The 21,341-nt window shown below is 42.3% G+C and overlaps 3 protein-coding genes across 3 annotated transcripts; all 3 read right to left on the reverse strand.

Annotated features, from left to right (window-relative positions):
• Positions 1 to 750: 750 nt before the first annotated feature.
• LOC117775204 (bifunctional 3'-phosphoadenosine 5'-phosphosulfate synthase 2-like) lies at positions 751 to 11,249 on the reverse strand. Its single transcript, XM_034608132.1, has 12 exons — positions 10,992 to 11,249; positions 8,865 to 8,979; positions 8,467 to 8,702; positions 8,201 to 8,339; positions 7,930 to 8,048; positions 5,103 to 5,216; positions 4,599 to 4,710; positions 3,822 to 4,027; positions 3,482 to 3,617; positions 2,376 to 2,644; positions 2,063 to 2,292; positions 751 to 1,650 (listed from the first exon to the last, which is right to left on the reverse strand). Exons 1-12 carry the CDS (start codon positions 11,016 to 11,018, stop codon positions 1,509 to 1,511), a joined length of 1,845 nt encoding a protein of 614 aa, XP_034464023.1. The 5' UTR covers positions 11,019 to 11,249; the 3' UTR covers positions 751 to 1,508.
• Positions 11,250 to 12,529: 1,280 nt separating this feature from the next.
• LOC117775612 (multiple inositol polyphosphate phosphatase 1-like) lies at positions 12,530 to 17,412 on the reverse strand. The gene is made up of 5 exons (XM_034608939.1): positions 16,786 to 17,412; positions 16,508 to 16,702; positions 15,385 to 15,482; positions 14,772 to 14,902; positions 12,530 to 13,251 (listed from the first exon to the last, which is right to left on the reverse strand). The coding sequence occupies exons 1-5, from the start codon at positions 17,372 to 17,374 to the stop codon at positions 12,867 to 12,869; spliced, it is 1,398 nt and encodes a 465-aa protein (XP_034464830.1). The 5' UTR covers positions 17,375 to 17,412; the 3' UTR covers positions 12,530 to 12,866.
• Positions 17,413 to 17,852: 440 nt separating this feature from the next.
• On the reverse strand, positions 17,853 to 21,341 carry LOC117775613 (multiple inositol polyphosphate phosphatase 1-like). The gene is made up of 5 exons (XM_034608940.1): positions 20,688 to 21,341; positions 20,404 to 20,598; positions 19,731 to 19,828; positions 18,745 to 18,875; positions 17,853 to 18,331 (listed from the first exon to the last, which is right to left on the reverse strand). The coding sequence occupies exons 1-5, from the start codon at positions 21,265 to 21,267 to the stop codon at positions 17,947 to 17,949; spliced, it is 1,389 nt and encodes a 462-aa protein (XP_034464831.1). The 5' UTR covers positions 21,268 to 21,341; the 3' UTR covers positions 17,853 to 17,946.

The following is a 21,341-nucleotide window of genomic DNA, read 5'->3' on the forward strand; positions in this document are numbered from 1 at the left end:
GATTTAAATGGGGTTACCTGGAACATCGCAGATTAAATGATCTGATCCCACGTAAGGCTAATTAGGAATCTGCTTCTTACAGGGGAGACTGGTTCTCCACATGGAAGCGCACTCACCTCATGGCAACGTAAGCCCTTAAAGCTTAATGACTGGCAAAATTAATCAGTCCGTCAAGTTCACTCAACCACCTCTTAAGTGTAATTTGAAAGCGCCTCGGGATCGGCTTAATCTCTTATAAAAGATCGAGCTGGTAAAGCTCAGAGTCAGAGTACAGAGTCTGTGTTTTCCAATGTAAAACAAAGGCAAAGATGATTTTACACAAATTTAGAGAACATCACTGTTGATTGCAGCTGGTTGAAGCACATTTTCCATTTAACTCAACATCTGGACTGTTTTCAGACAACTGGACAACCTTGGAGTCGGAACTCATCATGTCAGGTGCAGTTATTAATCTTACCCCCTATTCAAGAAACACAAAGTGACTGTGCCCTTTTTACATTCATATACTTTGTCTGCAGCTTTTTTTGGGTGTATTTTCCATTACCAGTTCTAGCCACCAGATGGCCGCATTGTACTATTGCCTTTGCGAACGCCCAGTGACACATTGCCCAGTCGACTTCAGCCTTTAACCTTAAATTGATAACACCCACTTTGTACAGACAGAAGTTAATAATGTGAGGTATGTTGCACAACCAGTAGCACACAAAAAAATATCTGAACAGATCTGACAGACAAAAAAAACATTCCTGCTTCAGCATACAGTACAAAGTCGTTTTCTTTATTACTGCATTTTTATAAACTTATTTAAATTTCCTTAATCAGATCTTTCTTACATGAATGCACAAGCCCACTTCATAACATCACACAAATCTCAAGAGGCGTTTCAAACAAGTCCTCACTTATAATGTGGACATTTGAGAGAAAGGCACTTTCACATTATAAAAACATCAATGTCGTGTTTCACAACAATAGGAAACCTTAACCTGATGAATTGATTAACATCCATACACGTAAAATATACAGGCACCGTAGGTAATGTTGAAATCGCAGGTGACTTCCATTGAGCTAATAGCTTGACAGACCATGACATAACATGATGTAAACGAGTGAAATCTACATATCAAGGTTATTCAGATTTAAATATTAAAAAAATGATTTCCATGTATTGGGATGTGCTTCTAAACTTCAAAAAAAGAAAAAGTTGACTAATTATTTAAAATACATAGTTTTAAGTTAATATGCATATTTTAAACATACAATGGGATTATCGATCACATAGTTTTATAGAAATGTAAAAATGTAGTGCTTTAACTGAACACCCACTCCAGTCAGAATTACTCATTATTCATATAAATCTACATTTATCACTCTAAATATAAGAAGGATACAAGAATAATCTAAAACACCCCTAAGACGAAGGATAAAATGCGTACCTATCTCCTTTAAAAAACTAACTGTATGGGTTTATTGTATACTACTACTGACTGGGGATCTGAACCTTGTGGGGATTACTTGTCCTTTTGAAGAGAGGTGTAGTAATCCACCAACACCTTCCAGGCCTTGGGGGCCATGAAGCCTTCGGGCGGGTTCTCTCCGCTGCGAGCCAAGTTCCTCATCTTGGTTCCAGAGATGAACTCAAACTCAGAGTGTCTAAGAGACGAGGATGAAGAGAGGGAGTCAGAGAGTGACGGTATGAGAAGCATTGTGGTAACTTAAGATATTACAATGTTTACACAATTCACAGTATTGATGAGGCTGAAGAGGAAATATCAAAGGAGGGATTTATACTACAGTCTGCTAGGACAGGATGTGGAGTCTTAGATGGTTCGCAGTTTCATGGAATTCATGTGTTGGTTGAAAACGTTGGTGTGTAGGAGGATGTTATGCGATGCTGTATCAGAATTTCACAGGAAGTCAAATAAAGTGGTGACGTGTTCTAATTTAAGAAAATGACTCAGTGAAGTAAAGTAGCAGCGCTTATGATCTACTGCACTTTGTCCTTTTTAATTTTTGCGCAGAGGACTAAAACACATTCAAGCTTCCACATTGACATGTCACTCACCGCTCTTTGTCGTAAAAGTCCATAGCTTTCTTGGTCTTGTTGTAGGCGGCTACCCTGAAGGGGATGATCTCCACAGAGGTGAGGCCCGGGGCCATGGTGAGGACCTTGCTTCCATGGGTGGGTTCATATAGGTCCTGTTTAGTCTCTGGGTGAGGCATGCCTGCAGGGTCTCGGCCGACAATGTAAAAGTTTGCCCCTGCGATCATTCTGGATCTACAGTGCCACTGCACCTGTTGAGAAATTGGAAGACATTCAGTTTAATATTCAGTCTCATACCTCTGAAACTGTGTGCTACTGCAACACAGCCTCTCACCTCTGTGGGTCCAGCATACATCATAGGTGAGGGGAAGATGGCAACAATGGTGTTTGCTGGGTCCAGAACTCCCTCCCCCAACACAGCAGCATGCTGCTTCATGCGCCACTCCAGAGGCACGTCATCATCTTTGGTCCAGCCGCCCAGCGGGTGCAGTAAGAGGACTGGGTTCTTGTATCCTCGCTCGAGCAGACGCCGCTTGGTGTCCTGCATCAGAAGGGCGTGACCATTGTGGACGGGGTTACGCAGCTGGAATGCAAATATGGCATCTGCGGAGAACAACATGCAGGAGCACAAAATAAGGTTCACATAAAAACTCATAATGGCAGCAGAGTTACAGTATTTGAACATGACATGATTGGTGCATTGTAATACGTGTCACAGCAAACATGCTCATCATGCCTTTTACATAACTCCAATGGACTTTGTTTCATAAATGTGGCATCAATTACTTCCGATCAGAGTCCAGCTGTTACAGGAAATCAGCCACTCTACTTTATCAGTAAAAGTTTACGTTTTTGAACCATTTTTGAACCATTTAGTTCCTTAGTAGAAACTAATACACGTGTGTCTGAGACACAGGTTCGGGAAGATGGAAAGTATCGAGCGATGGATATTGTTGGTTCTGGACTTTTCATACGGAGGTGAATCTGTTCAGTGCTCATCACAACATGCTTGCACCGGCAACACAGAATACTGCAAAACAAAAACAACCAAAATACACATTGCACTGTGCGGATCCATAAATGACACAATCTTGATCACAGCATTCACGTCAAAGTCAAAGGGTGAGTGAGACTTTATGGTTCAGTGCTCCTCAATCAGATACTGTTCTGTGTCTCCACTGACCATGAATCACAAACAGCAGCATGCAGCTTTAAATTTACCATTTTATATTTTCATCTGGTCCTTTTGTCAAGTTCTTCTGAAAGAGAAATGGTTAACTGCTCAAAATGTTGCTCTCATGTTATGGTTTATTTATGTTTTCCCCTCGCTGTGATGTTTAAATTATGTGTCTCATCTTTAGCGACTTACAACAAATTCTATGTCATTTTGTTCTTTAATCAATATCATCACGTAGTTTTGTGAGTAATACAATTTCTAACCTGCTTTCATGTCTTTGAACCTCTGCTTGAGCTCCTGTGGAGTAAGTCGGTACTGGTCGAGTCCATCGTTCCATTTGATTCGCTCCATCACCTCCAGGTTGCCGCCCACCAGCCAATCACCTCCCTCCATAACCATCTGCACAAGATGATCAACAGGGAACATTACATTTTTTTACTGACTCAAATATTAACCTATAATTACAATTAGTTTTGTTAGAGTTCAATATTGACAAAAGTAAACAATGATATAGGTGCTCAGATCCTGCAGCGAGCTGCGTAATCATGTGGCAGACACTGATATTAAAACTGTGTGCGTCATAGACATGTGATGTCTTATTACCTTAATGTACGGGTGCTGTGGACAAGTGGTGCCCCACTGTCTGGCACAGCGTTCCTCCTTGCGATGTATGTAGAACTCTGGGTTCCTGAGAATAGCCACTCGCAGGCCCTGGTACTCCAGAGCGACTGCCGCACAGCCGTCCAGCTCCTGCTTGACCTCGGTGCTGACGGGCAGCACGATGGGAACGGACAAGTTGATGGTCCCACCTGAGACAGAAGAGGATGCAGAGATAGAATAGAAAAGGCAATTTAGTTTGAAGAATATCTCTACAAATATTGAGTCAACTGGGAACCCTGAATATCGCATTAAATAAAATAGCAGAAAGATTCACGTAATGGATAAGCTGTTCACACATGTAATGGTAAAGGAAATATATATACAACTGAAATATGAAATTAAAAAAAAAAGAGATTTGACAGTTAACTACAAAAATAATTGAAAATAAAAAAGCTAAATACACACTTCGCACATTGACACACAATGTACTGTAATGGAAGCTTTTAACTGTATTTCTTAACACAACACATTTCACATATTCACACAAGTCTAATATTTGCTTTAGGGACATTAACACAAAGCAGTTTGCAGAAATTGTTTGTTTTTCTAATTGCTGTGAGAAGTCTTTATTTGAATGAATGTATGTTCGTCTATATATAATCCTGTGGGATGAAACATTCAATAAACACACTAATCACTCATCCTTTCATCTTTTCTGGATGATATCAAGGTAACCTGCAGGCAGTTTATAGAAAGAGTAAATGTTTAGTCGTCTCTTACCATCCAATAGGCTTCCAAAGTGTAAGACCTGGAGGAACTCTCTCTCTCTCATGAAGCCTTTCAGAGGACTGGCCCAGCCCTCGGCCAAAACCTGCACCCACTGCAGATCCAGCTGTGGACAAAGAATAAAAACAGGAAGAGGATACTGAAATTACTTGAACAACATTTAAAAAGTATTTTATAAGAGGTGTTAAATGGGCATCTCGCTCTAAACTTTGGGAGACAACAAAACTTCTTTTGGTGGAAATCTTCATTCACCTCCAGGGAACTGGCCTGCAGAGTGATTTGAGTAGACGCTCATGTGAGTGTGTGTGTCTGCTGTATGGATGGCAGGCTTTTATTTCTTTATGAGTGCCCAGGGAAGTCAGAGCAGTTCATTAGAACACAGGGTCCAAACGGGGGGGGAGTGTTTATGGTCTCATCATGAGCCATGTTCAGTATTGACCCCCGTGTCCATTTGCAGTGTGATAAAAAAGAAGCCTACATGCTGGAGTGGTGTGTTACCTTGGTGATGCTGATGGTGGGGAGCGTGTTTGCATCAGCCACAGCAAGATTCAGCTTGTTCTCCGTAACAAAGAGTTCATTCACGTCCTCCATGATCTCGTTCGGTACAATGCTCTATGTACAGGGAGAAAAGGGAACATTAATCTGATTATTCATTTCTTTATTCATCTTTTGGTCTATGAAAGGTGGAGAAAAATAGTGATAAACAGGTCATCACAATTTCTCAGAGCCCGAAATGACACGTTCAAATTGCTTATGTACTGTATGTCATCAGGAAATTTGTTGGATCTCTGCATAAAAAAACTGACTCAAATGATTGATTATCAAAAATGGTAGCAGAAATAGTTTGGATATATTCAAATATAAGAATAAGTGAATCCCTAAATGGTCACACGTTAGCATGTGGAACTGTGATATTAATACATTTTCATCCATGAGGTTATTCATCATATGATATAAATTATCTGGTCAATACAAGCTTTAGATTGTCTCTCTATTATCAGCAGATGTCTACCATATGTTTACTGTAGTTATTTTGTACAAATTCCCACAGACAGGCAGGGACAGATACTATATAAACAGAGCAATTAAGTTGCACGTTTGACTTGTTCTGTAGCCTATTTATCCTCAGGCTGTCAGACCCAAGCGCTTGATGAGTGGCACTCAAAGTTAGAATGAAACTTTACGAAAACCTTAATGCCAAAGGCTGCACTCGGTTTTGTATCACTGCATCAGATTAGCTAGTTTCCTGTAATTCAGTGGCAACAAATCTTAATCTGTCACTATTTAAAGATGAGAAAGCTTAAATGTGCCTTGAACAGTTTGAGGCTCTTATGGACATTTGAATGGTTTGGGTCTATTTTGTTAGTTTTTTGTTTTATTTTTCACTATTTAACCGATGATGACAGAACATAGAGTAAGGTCAGAGGTAGATTATCTAAATCCACCAAATATTTGTGTTCTATTGCAGTATTCATAATACCCAAGGTTGAGGGCACTCTGACTCTTAAGGGACATATAGTAAAGACACAACAATGGTTTTGGCGAGACAAGCCAAGGTTTAGATATATTTGTCCAATAAAGCAGCTCCACATGAAGACTAGTGGTATGTGGCCACTGTGACTTGGTGAAATCAAATGCTCATTTTGCAAGGACAGCTCAGATATGGTGATGAACTTTCTGCACTGCTCATCAGCCTTTATTCCTTTCCCCAGATTTCCCTCAAAGACATTAATAATCCCTGTTGCCTTCCTTCCACAAACTGAACTCCTTACACTTGTTTTACAGAACAAACTGACAGAAACCGACAGTTTGCCTCTGGGCCATAGTTAAACCAGAAGAAAAAAAAACATTCCCATCTTCAAAGCTGGAGGTTACAAAAGGCTGAATTCATACAAAACCCCAGAGTTGACACAGCAATGTTTATTTCAAATGTAACCTTAAGCTTATGTGCTTAGTAAACATTTACTTTATCAGCAAAGCAAAGCTTGGCAGCACAAGGCTTCTTTTCGTCCTTCAAATGTATTTGTAGAGCCGGAATATCGCTGTATTATTGTCAAGAAGAGTAATTAAAATTGATTGACTTTTTGTCGTTTGGTTGTAACACAATTATAGAAAGTGACCCCAGTGATATATAATTAATAATATCAATTAAACACTGTGTCTGTATCTGTGCAACAGAATACGTAAACATTTTTGTGTAAACAGCAACTTTATTTCAATAACATATGTTTAGATTTGGAGTGTATGCCTTCACCCATTGAGCACTTTATTAGGAACACCTTTACACCTGCTCACTCACTCAATTTTCAAACAGCAAACCATGTGGCAGTAGTGTGATGCATGACATGATGCAGAAACAGGTCAGGAGATCAGTTAATGTTCACATCAAATATTAGAATGTGTGGAAAAGAAAACGAGATCTCAGTGACACGTTATGATTGACAGCTGAGCCCGACTCGTGATTGGTCTATCTATATCATATATGATGTCATCAGTGCAAGATGGCAGCTGTCGCATCAGGGATATTATAGCTTCATTTTTGTACAGTGGGAGGAAGCAGAGACGCGTCAACCATCTTTGTCTACAGTCATTGGGCGGGAGAGCAGACTGGCAGCTTGAATGTTGTTGTCATGCCAACAGTGAGCAGATTCTCAGAGGAAAGTTTCCAACATTTTGTGGAATCTGAGCCACAAAGAGATGAGGACGTCTGCCCAGCGTTACTTACGCCCTCCTAGTAAAGTGCTTAGTGAGCGCGTGTGGTAGTTCCTTTCCCCGGCTGATTCATTCTTTCTGCTGCAATGATCCACCATCACCACTCTGAGTCATTTGAAGTGAGTAACTAAACATCATCTCACTGTTCCCAGGAAGTTATCTGAGTCTGGTTATTTCAGAGAAACTTCTCACATATGTTGTGAAAGTCTTTGAGTCTGGACTGGAAGACCTATGATTGACAACAGACAAAAAGATCTTGTGCACATTTAGAATCTACAATCACTGTTAGGTTTTAGAAAGCCAGCCACCACAGCTCTACCCTTGACGACACGGAACTTGCCTTGTGTCAAGCAGCATTAAGCAGCCTTAGATGGGGATGTATTACTCTGAGTGCCAACGCCTAGTAGCTATTTGCATTTGATATTGACAGAACTTGTAATGGATCCTTTGCACACATGTGAAACCTGTGTCTTTCACAGAAGACAGAATAATTAATTATCTTGAGAGGTTACTTGTTTGTGACAGTAAGTGCAGCACAGCAAGTCCTTCTGTTATTTACAAATGTGGACACATTTTGCTGGTGTTTTTGACCGTCTTGTCTTGTCACACCCACCTGGTCCCTGAGCAGCTCCAACACATGGCGGAGGCACTCGTTCACTGAGAGCTCTCCGGTTTTCAATACGAGCTCTGGTGCCTCAGGCCGCTCATAACCTGAATCGATCCCAGTGAAGCCTAACAACACATGTAAAACCATGGAAAGAACTATCAATGACAAATCCATGCTCATTTGTATCAAACACAGCATAAACCAACTTATTATTTGCTTTGAGTGCCAGCATGTTAAAAACTGGGAGAACGTTTACACAAGCGACAATCACACAAACCTTTAATTTCTCCAGCACGAGCCTTCTTGTAGAGTCCTTTCACATCCCTGCTCTCGCACACCTCAAGGGAAGCGTGGATGAACACCTCGAAAAAGGGAAGCCCGGCGCTCGCATGGACCTTCCGCGCCTCAGCACGATCCTGTGGATGAGAAAATAGATCATATATTTCAATTAAATACAACGTCAAGTGTTTCCTTTGAGACTGCTGATACTTTGGAAATCGTGTATGCACCACCACATGACGGTAACTCTTGAGGTTTTCTGACCTTGGCAAAAGGAGAGATGAAACTGGTGATGCAAACGAGCCCAGCGTCAGCAAATAGTTTGGCCACCTCGGCCACGCGGCGGATGTTTTCCTCGCGGTCTTCAGGGGAGAAGCCCAGATTTTTGTTCAGGCCATGGCGAATGTTGTCTCCGTCCAGCGAGTAGCAGGGGATAGCGTGCGATACGAGATACTCTTCCAGGGCAAAGCTGATGGTGGTCTTCCCGGCACCAGACAAACCTAGTGGGGAAATGCAATAAAGACATATAAGTGTGACGGTTTTGCAGTGTGTTTTAAATAACACACATCAGATCAAATATTATTCAGCGTATGGTTCCCGAGTGGCAGAGGAATGTCCTCAGGACCAGTGGGTGGATCTCATTTAAGACTATGGAGATTTACCTGTGAGCCAGATGGTGCAGCCTCTGAAGCCTCCCCTGGTGCCCACAACCTGCCCTCTCTTGCTCCGAGTGACATGGTGGGCCTGGTACACCACGTTGGTGGACCTGTTGAGGTCCTGAAACAGAAGAACAAGGCTCAAACAGAGGCAAACCCGAAAGTCTCTGGGTAATTACAAATAATACAGATAGCTTGACGGAGAAAACAGGCCAACAGTAATTGAGGTGCTGCAATAAATAATGTCACTGTGCTTATTTTGTTGTGCCTAGTACGTAGAGTGAAGCCAGAGGAAGATTATCTAAACCCACCACTTTTCTCTATACAGAAGTATTTGTAGGACCCAAGGCTGCGTTAGGAAGTCAGATAAAAAGCAAATATTTACAAGAGGGCACACTTATGACACTGAGAGATATGGGAAGACACAACAATGGTTTTGGCGAGATGAGCCAAGGTTACATTTGATATATTTGTCCAATAGCTGAGCTCCACCTAAAGACTGATGACAAGTGGCCACTGTGGCTGAGATGCATCTGGTATTGAGAATACATACTTCTGCTTATTAAGACATCATCCATCTACAGAAAAAAAACTTCATTCCTTCATCCTGCAAGATTTCGCTCTCAGACGAGACTCAATGCTGCTTCATGCAAACTACCACATATGACTTGGAGCTCAGTTAAGCATGGCAGGACTATGGTGACTGTGTGGAGCAGGGCTGTGGATGAATGGGGCTGTATTGACTTCCACAGGGGAGGGGTAGAGAAGGGCGGCATGGCCGGGATGGAGGGAGGGAGACGACTGACTGCACAATGTGTCTAGTGTGCTGCCTGCAGCCCAGCGATGATGTGGCAGTGCTCCTCGTGCCCACAGGTTCGACCTCCACACCCACTCTCCCTTTTTCCCCTCCATCCATCTAGTGGCTTCATTAAAGAAAAATATTTTGCACATTCGATGTAATTTCAGTAAAACTCCATGACCTTGACACATCACACATAAAGGTGTGTTTCAGTCCAGGAAGTGGGAAAATCACACTTTAACTTTATGTCTTACGACCTAGAGGAGGAGGAGGGGGTCAATAAGATTGCAGGGATTATAGAAAAAGTAATAATCCCATCGATGAGTTGGAACAAATGTGTGACAGTCACAGACACAGAAGGTTGTAGATACACATACTTCTGCCCTGCCTCTGATATTCATGTACCTTATACACACAGTCAGTAAATATTGAAAAAATACTCTGATGAACATAATAATCCAATGTCACACAGCTCATTGTTTGTGGAAATACACTCCTACACAACTTTGCTGTAGACAAACAGCTCTTTTCTTCCAAACACAGAAGACACCTTCAACAAACCTACACCCCCCCCCCCCCCCCCCCCCCTTTCCTTTAAACTATCCCATATTTAAGTTTCTACTGTCTTTTACAATCGTCTGCCCAGTTTAAAAGCACTTTTAGCTGAATTCCTGCGTAAGAAATGTGCTATACACTCATGTTACTAATCTGGAGGACCTTGTGAAACAGGTAAAACCGGTAAAACCGGTAAAACAGGTAAAACCATGAGGATGAATCGTCCTGAAACTTCTCAAGTCAATCGTGGAGTTTGGGTCAAAGCAACACGAAGACTTTTGGGAACCAAACAATCCAAACAGTAAATAGTGTGGATTCAATTACAGTTGATTGAATGGCTGCGACTAAAGTTTATTCCCAGCATCAATTAGTCTATTGTTGTCTGAACTAATCAAGTGACAAGTTTACTTACGCATTTGGATTCATCGTGGAGCAATGGACAGTGCAGAAACGTATAAAGGGTATTTTATACGATTCAATTTTAAAAAGTGAGGGTTAGTAGTTTTGCACAGCTTGAATGGAGCTTTTTTTTAGAAAACAGACAAATTCTCGTTTGTCTTCTCCCACTTGAATTCCAACATTCCTGTGCAGCATCACCTCATCTCACAGCCCCCCCCCCCCGTGTTGACGTGTTTACAGACTTCAGAAGTAAGAACCCGGTCGAACACAGACAGATTTATTCACAGGACACTGATGTGACAACCCGACATTCAAACACCATCCGTGCCGCTGCACTTGTGACACTTCGCCCTCCACGTCTCGTCCCCAGATTCACTCACCGTGCGAAGCTTCTTCACTCCGGACATTTCGCGTTGTTGACTCCGCCGACGGACTCCTGAACACCGGGGGGCTTCACGCACTCACACGGGCCTTGACGCGGAGGCTGGAGGGGGTAGCTGCTGCTGCTGGTGTCTGCCGGCACCGGGTCGAACCTCCAAACACTTTTTGGGAGCTATTCGGAGTAGGACCGAGGGGTTTAAATAGCGACTTCCAAGACACGTAGCATTCCGCTGGGCCGGCCTCCCTCCTCCTCCTCTTCTCCTCCTCCTCTTCTCCTCCTCCTCCGACCTCCAGGAATCTGCATATCGTGCCGGATACGAACCAATACCCTAACGACTCCACGGGGGCCGAGCACCTCCTCGGGACTGGGTCGGAGGTTGAGTGGAAAGTCCCCCTTTTTACCGCACGGTGATAAATGGACACACGGGAACCCGGGAGCACTTCCCCCGAGCAGCGGGAGTTGTAGCTCCGGTCCCTCGCCGCAGGTCAGTGTCACCGGACCGTTAGAAACACATCAGCTAGCGTCAAGTCCCCGCCGTTCAGCTAAGTGTCAGGTTAGCTCCATGAAGTTAGCTTTAAAGTGGCTAAAGGGCAGCAGTGGTTTTATATCAACACTATAATTAGCTTTAATCAGCCCTTTCCCATGTAGTATATAGTTAACAAGTTTAAAATACCTCCGGAGTTTTGGTTCATATTCTATGAATAATGTCCAAACCATGTTCACACAGACCCCAGCTGATAAAACACTATCTCTCTACACAGATCATCTCCACAAAGGGTTACACTTACTGATATTTTACCAGTTTTGAATGGTTTTCATGGTAGCTTTATGGGTGGTTGGTAAATCATTAACTTTATGTGGTAGATCTATACATCTAGATAAATAATATCTAGATGTCAGATTTACCTTTAGCCTCAGCTCACCCTCAAGTTTGCCCTTGATGACACTAAGGCGCACACATACACCCAAACACCTGCTGACATCTACTGTTAGTTGGTAACTTACATTGTGCAGAAGACCTTCAAACATACAAGGGATATATACCATACTGTCCTATATTCTAAAATGTAGATATATATTATCTATCTACATGTAGATAAACAATATATATGAATAGATACACAATATCTACATGTCAACATCTACTTTCAGGCGTCAAACCCTGCAGCATAACGGTCAATTTCTCTGGGCGTGGTAAATTCTTTCCTCCAGCCAGCTACTCTCTTGCACACCTTAGGCCAGTCTAATAATCCCTGCCGGCTGTAGAAAGAGCTGCTCCGCTTTTCGCCTATTTCAACCCAGTGTTTGCCTGTGTTCCGAGTCAAACGTCCCCTCGGGTGTGTGTCTTAACCACATTTGCTCACTGGAGTTAGGTCTATGTGACAGCCCATCATTTAGACTGATATGACACTAGGTAATTACAAGGACCCAACCCGCCAAATATGTTTTACCACAAAGGTGTAATGAGTTGTATTGTTCTGTTCAGGAAATGCTTTGGGTGCTTCTTTAGGAACAAGAAAATAGCACAGTGATGAATACAGATTTAGATAATTTAGAAACATATCAAATATGTTCACTGCAAAAATACAACTTTAATTTCTGCTCCAAGTTGTGCAACTATGGAAAGAACACTTGCAAAAATGACCCGTACTGCAATTGTAATACTGCATCAGAAATTATAGTCCGAGGCTGGCATCATGGGGTCAGTCAGTCATCCAATCTGCTTTTTGGATTGAAAAATACTTCTTTGGCCAAAAGTGATATGTTCATGATTTGCATCCAGCCTAAAATAGACACAATTTTCATACCACTTGCAGATAAAACACAATCAAGCCTATACAATGCTTTCTTTTACAGGTTTCATCCAGTCAGCCTAAAGTTCAGCAGGAGGCTTGAACAGCTGACACTCGGTCTCAAAGTCACAGCCTTGGAGCAGTTCTCTGTAGTTCGCTTTGACATCTTGATAGAGCGGCATGGAGGCCTGCTGCTCTGCCAAACCAGGGAAGGTCACAGGCTTCTCGTTGAGCAGCGGCTGCAGTCTCAAGTCGCCTCCGCCACAGTCGTACAGCACCAGCAGTAAGTTAGCTGCGTATGGCAACATGTGGCTGGTGCGGAAAGAGCGTTGGGACTGAGTGGCGTAGTTGGTAGATGTCAGGGCTTCACTGTCCTTGAAGAAGCCCAGCAGGGTGATCAGTGGAAGGAGGGTCTCGGCATGACCGACCTGCACTGTCACTGCTTCAGTCACCTGCTGGCCAGACCTGACATAAAACACAGACAACATCAGTCTCAGGTCTAACGCAGAATGGGCTCTGTTTGAGAAATGTCAATAATTGTTTAAGCAAAGTATCCAGTCGTTAAGTCAGAAAAACAATTACACAAGACTCAGATCAACCTGAAACCAAACACTAGGCATTGTAGATATTGGGTCTATTTGCACCAACTTTAATCATGATGGTTGAAGATGTTTAAGTGAAAACACAAAACAATCTCTGGCTCCTGCTTCTTGAATAGAGGAACATTTAGATTTTTGGTTTTCTAATCATCAAAAAGTAAACATCTTTAGACAAAACAAGACATCTGACTGCTGATGAATGCATGACCCTGAGCCCATGGAACCTGATGTGCATTACTCACATTCCTCTTTAGTCTGGGTTAGGGTTAGTTATATTTTGCCTCGCCCTCAGGTTAACCTTCATGTCCAGATAAGCTTAGGTACTGAAGGCGCTGGCCAGTTCTTGGCCCCAGTGATGGACACAGGCCCATTAGCATATGATGGATTTAAAAAACGTATAATTACGACTGCAAATACACATTATTTTCATCACGGATTAATCTTTATTTTCTCTGTAGTCTATGAAATGTCAGACAGTATTGAAAAAATGTTCATGACATGGTTCCCAGAGTTGAAGGTAAGATCTCCAAAGCCATTTTCAGACCCCAGTAACTCCAGAAAAAGAAGAGTTTGATTATACATACTACATTCTCACATGGGCTCCCTTGGGCATTCTCTGCACATTTTACTAGGGGAGCAGGAAAAGTGTTAACACAACTAATTGTTTCACCACTTGAAGCGATAAACACACCGTCGACTGGAAGCTGCACAACTCCTGCTTTGAGATAAGTGTCTTTCCCGAGGATCACACGGGCGAAAACATTGCGAGTGGTTTAAGGGAGTTTTCCTAGCTCGTGGAAGAGGACAAACAGTGTGTGACAACAGACAGCAGTGCCAATGTTGTCAAAGCCAACACTCACAATAACTGGAATAGACTGTCGTGATTTGCCCATCGTCTGTACATTGCTATTGGATGGAAAATTCCCTTAATTTAGTTTGCACTAATAAATGCTGCTGCCTGCAAGCTGCAGTCACAGATAAAGAGTTCAGTATTTTGTTTTTCTATATCATCCTAAATATCAATATTGCAAATTTCCTTGAAATACCGTGAAATTATTTTCTAGGCTATATCGCCCACCACTACTCCCTCCTGACAAAATTTCAGAAAATGTAATAACTTAAGTACAGATCTGAAAGCAGCACAAGTGTCTTGTTTTGTCCAAGTGACAACACAAATGTATTCCATTTACAACAACAGCACATCCTCATGTTGGAGAGAATGGAACCAGAGTAGGTTTGGGTGTTTTTTCTTGATTGAATTACAAAATTATTGGTGATTACTTTAATGTTGATCAATTCATAATTTCAGCTAATGCATTGTAGGTTTAGGTCAAACAAACACAACCATTTATTTTTCATGAAGGAGAGAAGTGAAGTTTTACTCACTGGTTCTCATTGGCAGCTTTGTCCAGTCGACTGAATACATCATGGAAGAGAATGCAGCTCGACTTCCTGTTAATATCATAACCATAGCTTCTTTTCCAGAATTGCTTCAGATCATTTGTATACTCCATAACCTGTTGAAGCAGAGAGGATAAATTGGTGCTAGTGTGGGTGTGAAGGGGGTTTTATATAAAGACTAATATGTCAGTCTGTCCTTGTGTAAGGATTTCATGTCACCTGAGTGCTCGGTCAGGTAGTAACACAAGACACAAAACTCTCTTTGTGATGTGTATCATGCCAAATTGTTTCCCCGGTGAATGGATACCGGAGCAAAGCAGATAATGCGTTATCTAATACAAGTGTCTAGAACAGCTAGCAGGTAATACAGGATTCTTTAGTTAACTTAGTAGAAAAGCTGATATAAATCTGTATGGGAAAAACAGAGAAGTCAAGTTATAGCCCCATTTCAACCTCAGCTACTTTAAATTCAGGTTTACCAAAATACAAAAAGTTAAATATATTCAACGTTTTGACTCTACTACGGTGTCTCTGGTGGCATTGCTCCTCACATGCAATGTCAAATATACAAGGATTAAATAAGTGAGAGGGCCCGTACCTGTGCATCGACCTCATCAAAGAGCCGACACCAGGGGGAGTTCACGGTCTTGATGGCAAACTCGTAAGCACACACATAAAAGGCAGCTTCAGCCATGTCTGCAGGAGAAAGGTTACAATAAATGTTAATAATTAGTGAGATAGGACAGGCCAGGCACCCTTTAAAAAAAACATAAGAGAAAGCACTGGGAGATTATCTATTCCCTCCTGAAACCTAAAAATATAATAACTACTTTGTATTGAACTGAACAGAGACTGAATTTCAGTTAATTACTAACTTGGTGCGGGAGCTTTGATAGTTTTATATTAGAAAACAGCTCCATCTACTGTGCAGATACCCACTGTGAAATATGACCAATGAGATGCTCTGCATATGATGGAATACTATTTATTGCTAATGCGCTATTAGACAGGTCACTTGATTGAGGAACTGAAGTGTAAATTCTTTGGGAGGTTCCTCAAGTTCCTCAAGTTCTACATATTACCATTTTCTTTTTTAGTTATAGTTATTCATAATAGATTGTATGGCTAATCTGTTAAATATCAAGCCTCAATTATCTGTCTTTGTCATTAGGGTTTAATAACAACATTTAAGGAGTCATTGCCACTTTTTAAAAATATTTATCACCAGGTATATTGGAAATGTTTTACTCCCTTGTATCAGCATCTAAAACCCCAAAGTCCCCTCTTGGTCTGACTCTCATAAAGATACAACACCAGGGATGGGTTGGCATGAATCAGGATTAATCTTTGATTTTTGATATTTGTCAATTTGTTTAGGAAACTACAACACTAATCTACAGAATCAGATATGCCCTGCATTATTATGTCATTTTGTGCCCCTGTCTAATACAGAAGCACTGTGTCTAACTCTAGTTAAACCACCTTTTTAATTATACTTCATTCATTTAATTGTTGATCACATAAACCTCTGTTTCTTCAAATTACCACAACATGCAGACAACCATATACCAGTGTAGGGCACAGGTGAGGAAACTCATCTTTCATATCACTGAATTTGATTGGAACCTGAGAGAGACAGGGGGCCAAACAGTACAATACTTTACTGATGTGATTGGTGTTTTGCTAAATTAAGGATAAGGGTAACCTCCTCCATTACTGACCGGCTGTGACAGTATTGTAAGGGACACCCAGTCGGTCTGCAATCTTCTGCTCGACCCTCCTCATCTCTGGTCCCTGCTTGAACTTGTCCAACTCTATCAGAGCTGTGGGGTTGTTATCAACCTCGTCCAAAAACCTGGTGCACTTGTCAAAAAACCTCATCAGCGCATCGTTCACTGCATGGTCAAACTCCTGATCTGGGTAGAGACAAAAGATGAGACAGGTTATTGCAAACACATCTCAGTGGTAAACAGTGATGGTCGTCGCCCTTTGATCTTACCTTTGATATCCCACAGCTGTGTCAGTCCTGCCTTGAAGGACAAGGTGCTGTTGACACATCTGTGCTTTGAGCTGGTGATGAACTGGATGAATCCACCTCGAAGCTTCTCCTCTGAAACCAGTGAGGGGAAGAGCTTTGACAGCCTGACGGCCAGGTGCTTGTGATCGCTCATCCCTTTCTGGACGAGCCTGCCGTCCATGTCCTCGGTGTACCACATCGTCCACTGGCTCTTGATCTCACGCAGCCAGCTCTCTTCGCCGGAGGCTCTGCTCTTGACGAGCTCGTACAGCTTCTGCATCTTCTTGACGTTTTTGGCCGTCGGGTACCTGGTGCCGTGGCGGATTATGGCCGTCAGATGAATCTCGCGACATTGTGCAAATGGAGGCTGAAGCACAGATCTGTTGACAGCGAGTATGTCCTCGATGAGATGCGGGTTCACTTCCTCATACCTCCCTTTGGTGCTGAAATATTTGGCGATCGCGGGGATTCTTGGATCATCCTCTGGAGTCACATCGTTACGAAAACAGCAGGAGAAGCTAGATATGGTGATGAGATGAACAACAATGAGTTCCCATGGAGAGATCGGCATGATGCAGCCGGATGACCGGGGATGTCTGTGTGCGGAACCGAAACCGATCACGTGGGACTGCCCAACCAATCAGTGCAGAGGATTGTAGAAGCAGCAAATAACTTTCGCTGGGGTGACATAACAATCTGATGGACTCTGAACATTGACCAGGGCTGAATCATCAAAGTGGGGAACTGGCCAAAAGACTCATGCTTGCGCCAAATCATCATGATCAATACATTAAAGGCCTGACATGAACTGTCAGAAAACCTCATGGAGGGTTGTATTATTCCATCATAGGGGCACCATGAGGCCACAGCCAACAATGGGATATTATGAAACTGCCATTCATTGTGTTAATGGCCTCAGGAAGAATTTCCTTTGCCCTGCAAAAGTGATATTTTCAAATGAACAGTAATAACCGATTAAAGGCTTATTATATAATTTAGAGCCTTCCAACTGGTTTGCTATATAAAAATAAAACATCTCGGAAAACAAGTAACAACAGGACTTTTAATCTTTAGAAAATCTTGATTCAATGTGATCAATGTGAAAGGTTGATTTTAAAAGAGTAATAAATCCATCCAGTCAGCCTAAAGTTCCGCAGGAGGCTTGAACAGCTGACACTCTGCCTCGAAGTCACAGCCTTGGAGCAGTTCTCTGTAGTTCGCTTTGACGTCTTGATAGAGCGGCATGGAGGCCTGCTGCTCCGCCAAACCAGGGAAGGTCACAGGCTTCTCGTTGAGCAGCGGCTGCAGTCTCAAGTCGCCTCCGCCACAGTCGTACAGCACCAGCAGTAAGTTAGCTGCGTATGGCAACATGTGGCTGGTGCGGAAAGAGCGTTGGGACTGAGTGGCGTAGTTGGTAGATGTCAGGGCTTCACTGTCCTTGAAGAAGCCCAGCAGGGTGAGCAGTGGTAGGAGAGTGTCTGCATGACCGACCTGCACTGTCACTGCTTCAGTCACCTTCTGGCCAGACCTGACACATACAGGGGGTCAGAATTTATTGTAAATTAAGGCCATAACAAAACAAAATTAAAACTTGAACATGCATCTGTGATCAGAATTACATAAAATTCCAGATACAAGCTATGAGAAAATTGTATCTGACCTGAACTTAAACATTTTAGTTTGGTCCATGCCCCACCCACTAACATGGAGGAGGCTTTATATAGGCTTTATAACCTATATAGCGCCCAGCCACCAAAGGGGCGATGGAGATGCTTTGGCTTCACGTTTGGGGATGTGTAATGTCATCACATATTTTATACGTCTGTAGGACACAAACTAAGATGGTCGGACCAAACAGATAAAACCAGTGATTCCAATGAAGGGTTTCGTCAAGATCTTCAGCTTGTAAAACCTACATTCCATCTTTTAAATATCACTTACTCGTTAGCGCTGGCTGCATGGTTCAGTCGGCGAAACACATCGTGGAAGAGAATGCAGCTCGACTTTCTGTTAATATCATAACCATGGCCTCTTTTCCAGAATTCCCTCAGGTCACTTGCATACTCCATAACCTATTAGAGCACAGTTCAAAGTTAGCCTGTATGTTGATGGGCTTTATACTTTTGTTTTACGTGAGGTAGCATTTCAGGCTGCCTGAGCTTTAGGTCAGCCTGTAACAGGAGACACAAAACACTAATTCTTATGAGAATAAGGTCACCTTCCTTCTTTAGAAACAAACAGTGGGATATGGAGATGATTTGGGGCTATTTGTTGCTTTGTGTTGTTTCTGTACTTTCATGTGCCCCAGGTTGACCTAAATCAGATCAGCTAAAGTGCCTCTCTGGTTATCTTAAGTGCTGCTTTGTCATGACTCGATGACAAAACAACCTAATTCTAAATATAACCCTCACACTAACCCTGCGGATGATAGGGATGCTGCTTCTTTTCACCCCGTCTCTGTTTCTTCTTTTCCCTCTGTAAAGTCCTCAGGACCTTTTTGTGGAAAATCTAAACAATATTTGCTTAAATAGAAAAACATCCTGTTGTGCACTTGGTGACAAAAAGCTCTATAAATAAACGGACCCCTCGCAGTGGAATCGAACATGCATTTGTTTCCAAAGCATTTTTGTATTTCTAAATTCAGGGCTGTTTCAGAAATGTTGAATACAGGTGCAAATTTAAATGAAATGGCCGAATTCCATTTAGCTGCTTCAGATTCAGGTTAATGTTGACAGGGACATTTGAATGGAACAGAGTCATTGTTAACCTCAATTGTAAAACCTGCACTTTTTCTCTGACAAAAACCTGTGAAAAGTCAGATTATTCAGGTAAACATACCATTCATCCTTATTGGGATAAACATCAACGAATAATCCTTTTCAAACACAAATATTCCCTAAATGTATACTCCACTGATGCTTGTTTACCTTTGCGTCTTCCTCATCAAAGAGCTGACACCACGGGGAGTTCACCTCCTTGATGGCAAATTCATAAGCACACAAGTAAAATGCAGCTTCAGCCATATCTGCAGGAGAGAGGTTGGTATAACATGTTAAATGGTGAATTTACAGAGGAACTGCTGCCATTTTAATAATCTGAGATACCAGAAAAGTCACAGTGCAGTTTCCAACATTAAGCACTTTATTGCTCAAAAAGTATTTTATCTCAGTCCTAAAACTGGAGCACTGAGGTAGACATTAGTTGCTTAATAATTGTGACCTTTAATCTATTTAAATAACTTACATAACAAGATTCAAGATAAACTGGTAAACGACTGAGACTTAACTACATCCAAATATGAAAACAGCTCCATCTAGTGTCAGAAATGATCACTGGGATGTTCTTCACACTGTCTTTCACATCACAACCACCATTACTTTACATTTCTTAAATTAGATGTAAAAAGGCTGATTTAATTACTATTTCATGAAGGGAAATTAGCCCTTGGTCAGAAACCGTATAGTCTTGATCAGACATTCAAGAATCCCGGGACAACTGAGCATACGGATCCTTTTGATAAAGGCTAAATGTGTAGAGCACATGCACGTAACACCGTGCATGTTAAACTCTTGAGAGGTAATTCTAACAGTGAGATAGGACCGTGTGTGATGAGACTGTACGGGGCGTTGAGTCGGTCAGCAATCTTCTCCTGGACCCTCCTCATCTCTGGTCCCTGCTTGAACTTGTTCACCTCTGCCACAGCTGACGAGTTGTTATCAACTTCCTGCACGAACCTGGTGCACTTGTCAAAAAACCTCATCAGAGAATCGTTCTCTTCATGGTCAAACTCCTGATCTGGGAAAAAAAAAAGATTGTGCTGAAAAGGCGGCTAAGTCATAAATCCATACAACAACATCACCATCATCATTTTTTCATGGCCATACCTTTGATATCCCACAGCTGTGTCAGTCCTGCCTTGAAGGACAAGGTGCTGTTGACACATCTGTGCTTTGAGCTGGTGATGAACTGGATGAATCCACCTCGAAGCTTCTCCTCTGAAACCAGTGAGGGGAAGAGCTTTGACAGCCTGACGGCCAGATGCTTGTGATCGCTCACACCTTTCTGGACGAGCCTGCCGTCCATGTCCTCGGTGTACCACATCGTCCACTGGCTCTTGATCTCACGCAGCCAGCTCTCTTCGCCTGAAGCATTGTGCAGGACGATGTTGTAGAGCTGCTGAATCTCCTTGATGCTTTTGGTCGTCGGGTATCTTGTGCCGTGTCTTATTATGGCCAACAGGTAGATTTCACGACAGTGTGCAGACGGAGGTTGTAACATAGATCTGTTGATTGCGAGTTTGTCCTCTCTGAGATACTTGTTCACTTCCTCATACCTCCCTTTTGTGTTGAAATATTTGGCGATGGCCGGTATTTTTGGATCATCTTCAAGTGACACGTAGGTTAGCAAACAGCACAAGATGGTAAAGAGATAAAAGCCAGCGGATTTCCAAAGAAAAGCCAGCATGATGCACCAAAGACGAGGCTTCAAAAGCAGCTGCTTCCAAAGCTAAAACATCTGTGCGTCAGTGTGAGCAGAGT

The sequence above is a fragment of the Hippoglossus hippoglossus genome, chromosome 15 (genome assembly GCF_009819705.1).
Source record: "Hippoglossus hippoglossus isolate fHipHip1 chromosome 15, fHipHip1.pri, whole genome shotgun sequence".
Taxonomy (NCBI): domain Eukaryota; kingdom Metazoa; phylum Chordata; class Actinopteri; order Pleuronectiformes; family Pleuronectidae; genus Hippoglossus; species Hippoglossus hippoglossus.